Source organism: Antedon bifida, chromosome 4 (genome assembly GCF_963402885.1).
Source record: "Antedon bifida chromosome 4, ecAntBifi1.1, whole genome shotgun sequence".
Lineage (NCBI taxonomy): Eukaryota > Metazoa > Echinodermata > Crinoidea > Comatulida > Antedonidae > Antedon > Antedon bifida.
Genome location: NC_136229.1, coordinates 33,299,062 through 33,308,305, shown reverse-complemented (window position 1 = coordinate 33,308,305; position 9,244 = coordinate 33,299,062). Strand labels below are relative to the sequence as shown.

The window sequence follows — 9,244 nt, the reverse complement described above, 5'->3', positions numbered from 1 at the left end:
GATCATGTTTACATTTTGTATACACACATTTGGCCTATTCTATTATGAATACATTGGTGAACCAGCTACTGTTAATAAATTCATAATGCCGGGTTTCCCAAAATTTATTTTAATTTATGACGATAACCTAATACACCGAACCGGATGACTATATGCTCATGATTTTATCGAAATGTATGTTTTTCCTATTTTGGTGATAATCAATGTTTCATAAAATCAGATCCGTAAAATAAGAATTTACGTTTGGATAAATGTCAGTTCTGAAAATGAGTAGGCCTACTGAATACTATAAATAGATCAAAAAATCGCCCATGCCTATTGACTGCGGAACATTGCAGATCTAACATTTACAGTACTTACAATGTTTGGTCATAACATTGTCTGGTACTACTGCATTGGAAATTCCAGCGCGCTCCAAGTAGATATTGCACGGGTATTGCATGCCTTTATTTTAAAATGTATGTCAATTGCGTAATACGTTGTAAACGTCCGTATTGTTCTAACGGTATCACAATTTGATCATCGAAGCAACAATGAAACATGATTGTTATAGCAGGGAAGAGTTAAATTACAATTTAACTCTTCCCTGGTTATAGGTAGGGCTATATTTGAAATGTTTAAATGACGTATTTCCTTTATTGTCAAACATTAATACATTTTTGGTCAAAAAACCGACGGGAAAAAGTTCAATGCAATGAATATTTTTTCAATACTTCCGTATATTTTAAAACCATTAATAATTATTAGTAATAATTATAACATATTTTTGGCAATAAATTACTTGAACATTTAGGTAATAATTCCCTTTTTAGAGCATCTAATATATAAATACGAAAACCACGATGCAGGCCGATATCTATAATAGAAAATTAACCTAAATATGATATGCAGGGACTTCCCCAATATTCTTTTGATTGTATAAACAGCAAACCATAACCAACAAGAAAGCCATAATGGTTTTCGATTAACGCGGTTGTTCAGGCCGATTGGTCATGTTTGGTAGCCTACGCAAGAAGAATAGGCCTACTTTAAACTGGTTTGGAAAGTTGGTTTCACTAAAGCATGCCAGGCCTACGTAGTACAGTTGACTTAAGAGGCACCTCTTATCTACAGAAAATTCAAATTTAAAACATTTAATTATCTTGCTCTGTGTTGTTTGATATAGGCTGGCCCAACTCAAGATGTTGTTATCTTCTCGAGTATCTGTCTGCTTCCTTTAATGATTGCTCCCTACTTAATTCACAGTTTAAATGTAATATAATTTGTTACTAACTTTTTTTTCTATTTTATATGATGTTAAAAGAAAATAATTATTTGAAATAAAATACAATAAAACATCAAGGTAGGCCTAATACTATTTACTGCATTAAACAATTGGTCTCTTCCTGGAAAGACCAAATTGTTTAATGCAGTAAATACTATTACTTTGATGTTTTATTATTATTTTCTTTTAGGGGTCGACGGGATGGGTCACTTAGAGACCGGCGAAAGCCTTCCCAAATTAATATAGTCAGTGGCCATCAGAAATCTGTATTTTCAATTCTTTAAACTTATTCTAAACGTATTTTAGACAAAAAGTGCGAAAATTCAATTTGTATTGAGACTTTCATTGAAAAAACAGTACACTGTGCATATAGTATGCATCCTAAACGATTACACCGCCCCCTCTATCTTTCATACCAGCTATTCAGTAACGGTAGGCTTAACCATAACATTAAACCAAATAGTATACGATCTAGACTGTGCTTCGACTTCGCCTTTGTATAGTAAAGAGATAAATATTTTGAAACATATGGCGTTTCATACGTATAAAACTTGAGCTCCCAGACAAAAATTAATTAATTTTTAAAAATCTAATTTAAATTGGTCTAAAAAATACACAACGCCCTCTAAATTTAAAAGCGAATTTCACGTTATGTTGGTTCATTGTGCGCATGTGTATATATTGGAATGTACGTATCCTCGGCGACGCTCCCCCTCACCTCCTCGACGAGGTTTGAAGATTTCTAGATCCATACGACGACCGACGACTCATCGATTGACCTGAGGTCCCCCGTCCGTGGTCGCAAATCGAAACCTCCCTAATCCAGGAACAACTCCCTACCTAATCAGGGCCAGAGTTGTTAAGTTCGGGTTTCAAATACACAGAAATGGCGAACAAACATCTAAAATTGAAATGGGTATGGAACAAATTGCTTGGGGCGCTAATTGTTTAGTGTACATAGTGCCTGCCGTCTCAATTTGGACTACTTGAGCTTGTCAGGTGTAAAGTAACAATTGCAGAATAAATAAATAACTGTTAAGTGCCAATACACATTAATTCACGATCTGTAAGCGATAGTAATCATCTACAATAATTGAAACTAATTTAAACCTCACAAATCATATTTATAAACCAATTTTCAAACAGACAGTTATAAATGATATCTCTAAATTCCATGTGCAAATAATCAATTTAAACAAATTCGTCACGGGTGTAACAAGATTGACACATCTTGTAACCCTATTGATAACAACAGATACTGTGCAGTACTTAACTCCAGTGACTTACATGTTTAAATATGATTCTTGACACTAAAGTACACTTTGCCCCTCTTGACAACATTGTATCAATGTTATTCCTATTGTCGGTGTTTTTGTCCGTTTGCACTCAAATCGATTTTCGATAGCGGTTGTAGGCGGGTAATAACAGCGGTCGCAATAGGTTATCTTAGCCTCCTGTTTCTTGTTGTTCTATGGCTGGTACACTTGACTGTCAAGGGGTGTATAACCAGCACGCTATGGCCCAATGTTTGTTTTAATTAACTGGTACATACGCTTCATGTAGATAGCACATACAAATATTAGCGACTAGTTACTTGTACGGGTACATGCGTAATTCATGCAGGATAGGGTCACTGTGTTATCCAACCATTAGCATCACTATCTAATGTGGTCATATACTATACCACATTAAACCGTTATAAATTTAACTACGATAATTGGAAAGCAAACAGAATAATGAACCTTATCAGCAGCCTCCGAATGTAAGACGAAAAAACATGACCGGACCAGACTGGACGTACACGTGCGCTGCACAAACGCACTGTCTACTTAACCAGTCAAATTTGGTTCACACTTAAGCACAATGACGCAATCAGCAACGCAAGCAAGGTTGACAAATCACAGCGGCGATATGATTTTAAAACTGTCGCTAATTACTTGCGTTGCACGTGCGTTATTTGCGTTGCACAATGACATGTCGGTATTGAAAATAATACGATAAAAGGTATAGGCATATTGTTAAAATACAGCTGCTTTATCGGATATTTTAAATATACAACTGTACTGTTTGGAAATTTACATGAAAAAGAATGTGTCGACTATTATACGGTAACACCAACTAATTTAGTTTAAATCAATGACAAAATTCCGGCGTTTGTTGAAAATCAACTGTGTTGTGTAGAAAAGTTGACAAACTGCAGGAAACAAGATTACATAAGTGTACAACTCGAGTTTTGCAAACACAAGTTTGCTAACGGGTGGGTTACGTGAGAGAAATGAAAATAGTACCTGAATGAACCATCGACATAGTGATAAACGCCCTACTGACGAAACCCGATATCAGAGACCCAATCTGATGCAAAAATCAATATTTCCTACAACAGTGACAGTAAAGGTGATTAATTGTACTGAAATCACCCTACACTAAACAAGGTTTGGAATCGATCGATACTAAATGGTTTTAAATAGAATATTTAAAAAATTACTCGGCGATTCCAGCTGAGGCAATGCCAAAACTGTTTAAAGGTCGTGTGGTATCATTCTAATTGGGTGTCTAAATATTATAATATCTGGAATACGCTATAAAAATATAATTTAAATTTTCCAGAAAGATATAGGCCTAGAGTGTTATGTCTGTTTAACTAGAAGCAACGCTTAACTTATCAAAAGTTAAACAATGTAAAAAATGAGTGAAATTACTGCACTTTGTCGCTCTCTCCTTGCCAAAATAAATGAAGATTCATATTTTGTACAATATTAAAGATATGCTACAAGTTTCTGTTTAAAAAGAAATGAAAAATAAACCAAAGCAACAGCAAAATGAATTTCAAACAAAATATGAAGATCTCATAATTGTATTTTTTTATTTATTGAGTGATGCGCATCGGTTGGACGGAGTATCCAGTAGCCTACGGTACTTAAAACAACATGCTTTTTTTAAAAGCAAGTAGGCCTAGGCCTAATGGATGATTCAAAGGTACACATAAAATAGTAATGGCAATTCTATCCTTTCTAAGGAGAACAATTTATTTACAACAGCTAAACAATTTTAATTAAATATCTAACTATTTTTTTGAGTTTACAAACTCTGGAACGACATGTCATCCGTGGAAGAATTAAACTCACTGGAGCCGCCTGGACTCGTGTCCTCATCCACCATCCAGTGGGCTAACAAATCACTAAAATCTAAGGTGTTAGAAAATTTACTTGCATGCTTACTATCACCACTGCCACTGTTTATAGTTTGTCCTATATGGGGTTCATTAAAGAAACTAGTTGGTAATTTACGTTTCTTCCAAGGTAAGGTATAATTATCAGTACATGTTTCCATTCTATGGCACGTTGTATCCCCGTCTTGTTCTTGAGCAGTAAATGAAGATACATTTCTTACTTCGTTTGTCTTAAAAAGATCACCAAATGGTCCTAAACTTGAAGAAGATACTTTTCCATTATGAGTTTTATCTTGCCAGCTAATTTTATGAATAGTTTCTGTCTTTTCTCCTCCATTCTCTCCATTTTCATCAGCACCGTTTACGTCACTAATTTTGGCAATTCGTAAAAGATCAGCATAATATAGTTCTGGACCAGTTTTCCTTTTCTTAGTTGATTTATTATCAACATCATCTAGAAATTTACTTTTTCCGAAATATTTCTGAATATCTTTGTTCACAATATCAACATAATTCAGAAGCTGCTGACAAATATTTGGTTGAAATTCAACATCCTCATCCTCCTCCTCTTCGCTATCGAAGTCATCTTCCCAGCTCGCTTCATCGTCACTTTCAGGCAAAAATGCTCGATTTGAAACGGTAGTCTGTAAATTTTGCAACGTTCCTGTTTCATCTAACTCGCCGACTTGAAGAGAGAAACTGGCCATTTCATGTTCGTTTAAATCCACGGTGAAAGCTTGCTAATCTACCAAGTTCGATAAATCAAGAGATGATGTCACTTGGTGTTTCTAAGCCTTATTGTTATCAATGTGGCTCCAGCAGAATCGTTGCTTTAAATGACCAGTTTTCTCAACAAACTTTAGGAAAAATCGCGAATGTACGCGCAATTTTGAATTTCATCAAACAATAAGATAGTTTTTATGAAAATGTTTTCAATGTGGCTTCAAGCAGACTCTTTTCAATCAGTCCTCAGTAAATAACATGACTTCTTGAAAAATGCATCATTAACAAGACTCGTGGATTGAATGCTAGCGGTCCTTAATGTTAAGGCGAATACAGAAAAAATCTCATAAAGAATCGAATACCAACAGGAAGACTCGCCAACCAGACTAAATCAAATCCAGTATAGGTCTATTAGAGTACATTTACAGCAAACATGACTTTGATCCGTGGCTACTCGTCAATACTTTATTAAATGTGTCGGTTATACCTGGAAACGTCAAGAGAATAAATACATTCATTAAACATAGACTGCTGCCGATTGCGGATCTAGTTATTAATTTCTTCGACAATACAATGATCACATTCATACATTAAGTGCGCATTTGACGTCATAAACAAAAGGAGAATAAAACATAATTACTGAAGCAACATTGTTTAAAATTTAAAGCGTCATAAATTTTGAAAAGTGTTAATATCATTATGAAGCAGCAACGAAAACAACCCAGTGTATTACAGTTTAATGTTACATTACATTCAATAATGTTCTTGATAATATGTACAAAATTTAACAACATTCACATTAATTTTCATTATTTTTTAATGAAATTAATAAGGTCTATTATTAAATATTGCTCAGACGATATTGCTCAGATTTTCAGACTGTTAAATAACTTGTAGGCCTATTTAATTTATAGGTGATTATGCGGCAAACAATGATACTTAAGCCTAAACTAATTAAGGAAATACTTACATTCGTACTAACACCAAATGTTAGCAAACTACAGTACCAAAAATAATTCCGGTAAGTCGAAAGCTTGAATTGATTTAAGTAAAATTCAGCTAATCGCCGTCGTCACCGGCGGTTTGATCTCAGTCTTGCAATACACGACATCTAATCGATGGTCAAGTGATATGCCGACAACTGATGCCGTATTCATGTACTAACCGTTTAAATAGTCTGTATTTACCGGTTGCATTATTGACAATACAAGTTTGCTAGATAGGCCTCTACATCAATATTCAGACAACAAACAGCGATAACGAGCGATCGAGCTTGGGCGCATTTTAATAGCTTGTACTAGGCTAATTATTACAGTAAGTGTGGGTTTATTAGGTGAATGAAATTGAAGTATAGTGTGGTCATATGCTAAGCGAATATTCATTTGTTGCTGATGATGAAAAGAGGGGTCAATGTCTACTAGTCTGTAAATGATTTCTTACAATAAGGATGATAAATTTAATTTCAAATTTACGCTTGGGAAGCATGTTTGTAAAAATAAATTTGGTGACACACCATCTTATATAATACAAAATAACAATAGCAAAAATACAACTTGTACCGATTTCGTAAATGAGAGATCTTAGCCGCCCCGCGGAAGATATTGCTGTAATTACTAACATTGATTAAACCAAGGACGTACGCGTAACAGACTGCGGCAGATCATTCGCTTGTGATTGGGCAAATTACTTGCATTGTGCGTGCGTCCTTACGTTACGTCCAAGCTTCACGACGACGACGTTGACGACACAATGCAATATGAAGCTTTAAATTCAATTTCGTTTTATTTTTAAACGACAACCTATGACGTCATTTTAATTTAATGTGCGTTTGTGTTTGGTTTGGCACGTAGGCTAGGCCTAGTCGGACCAATTTTTGTTTTGCACGGTCGTCATGATTTAAAAGCGACGTTTACGTTGTTGCATTACGTCCAAGTAGGAGCCAACTCTTGTCAATGGTACATATAATTTTTCTTACATACATGAGATACATAGGCCTACTCATCATAAACACTATTATGTATACATCATGAAACACTTTATTAACCGACCATCAATCATATTCCAACAGACGAGGTATATTGTATGATTACCACTTGACATGTCTATGTGTAATTGATATTGTGGTTTATAGGATGGTCCACAGTAAAACGTGTTTAATCTTGATGTAGGCATGGATAGAACATGTTAATTACTATACCACTTAAGAAAAGCAAACATTATACGATACATTCGTACAAAACGCTAATCGTCGCCAACGACAAATTGAAGACCAATAATTCCCTTACGCACATCGCTTACAAATTACGCACGATAGCAACACTTTGGAAGCGGGCATGCCTACACTAGCATACGCACGTATAATATGCGCACAGCAACTATTCACAAACGACAGTTCGGATGGTTCGTCGCTGATTGGTAAATACATGCGTTGTGTGCACGTCGTTATTGCGTAGCCTGCCAAAGTTCACCGAACGTCGTTTTGTTACATTTAACTGAAAATCGGTGTGTGTTTCGTCCGATTGTTGGTTTTTGTTTAACTTTCTTGCTGAATTTTTTAATTTTTTTTAATGTTTTTTTATATGATGTACTATTCAAAATATAAGAAATGAATGAATAATAGAGTATACTAGTGAAATGGTAGGCTGCCCGATGTAAATCTAATTTCAATACAGTACAGTACTGTCACTTTCGAAAGTAAAGAGACAATCAATTGTGTAATTTATAATAATCGCACTGGACAATTGACGTTAGGCAAACAAAACAATTCGAATAAGTGACGGTTGGAGAATTATTAACTAAAACACTTGTGCCGAAGTCACGCTACAAATACGCTAGCGTTCTCAAGTGTGTGTTACGATCATTAGACCTATACTTGCAATCAAATGTGTCAACACAATAAATCAAAAAGAAAAACACAAAGAAATAAGACTATCAAGAAATCGTACGCTGTTCAGTGGTGGTATTGTTTTTGTCCGAATAGATTTATGTGTCACATAATTGTATCATTTCGACAAAATTAGCAATGTTCCGAACGGCGCCCCGTAGTGGTAACTAGTGGTGAAGCGAGAAGCTTCACCCAATTTACCCAATATACAGAAAATGAGTTCGTGTATCGACATAAAATACGCGGTCTTTACGTTCTTTTTTCAGACACAATTATTAACAGTATTTCTAGACTCGACAACGCAGAATCAGATTTATTTTATAATTAAAATTATAAAAATTAATTGATTATAAAATTTAATAATTATCGGTTGTATATTTATTATGTTACTCTGTATTTTGCTCTATTATTTGTGGAAATAAATATTATTATTATTATTATTATAATGATATAAATATGATATTGAAATTTAATATTTACATGATTTACAATCAGCTATGTACAGAGGATAAGTTTCCACATATATATGAAATATATTAACAAGATGAGTATAGGCCTATAGGCCTTGCACACATTTTATGAAAACCTACTTTACTGGTAAGTACATGCTAGCAATAGAGCGAAAACAGATGTTTAACTCTCCAAGTTTTTCATATATAGTGATTTGGAAATTGCGGCCATCAGAAGCATGAGCCTGTGATCTGGAGCCTGCAGCCATGAGTCGAGTGATCTGGAGCAACTTTACTGTCAAACAAACCTACTCTATTGCAGATATTTTAAATTAATTAAATTTATTTTATTGTTTTTCTTCTTTACTTTTTACAGTCGTTTTGAATAAATTGAATATTTATTTAGAATCCTTGTATTCAATTGGCTGCCCATGTACAAATAATTTGAATAAGTTGTATCAAATTCCAGTGAATTGCTTGTTTCCATTTCTTGTTTCCATTCTACAGTTCAAATACATCAAATCTTGATCCAATAAAATACTTTCATTCTCATTGGACGCAACAAGTAGATTTGAACAGATGAATGTAGAGCAAGCCTGATGTTTTCTCCAATCAGACAGCATGCCTGATGTTTTCTCCAATCAGACAGCATGCCTGATGTAGAGTTTTCTTCAATCAGACAGCAAGCCTGATGTTTTCTCCAATCAGACAGCATGCCTGATGTAGAGTTTTCTTCAATCAGACAGCAGGCCTGG

At 34.7% G+C, this 9,244-nt stretch overlaps 1 protein-coding gene across 1 annotated transcript; it reads right to left on the bottom strand.

Moving 5' to 3' along the window:
* Window positions 1–4,241: 4,241 nt before the first annotated feature.
* On the bottom strand, window positions 4,242–5,786 carry LOC144840508 (protein PERCC1-like). Its single transcript, XM_078696338.1, has one exon. It carries the CDS (start codon window positions 5,138–5,140, stop codon window positions 4,343–4,345), a length of 798 nt encoding a protein of 265 aa, XP_078552464.1. The 5' UTR covers window positions 5,141–5,786; the 3' UTR covers window positions 4,242–4,342.
* Between the last annotated feature and the right edge of the window lie 3,458 nt (window positions 5,787–9,244).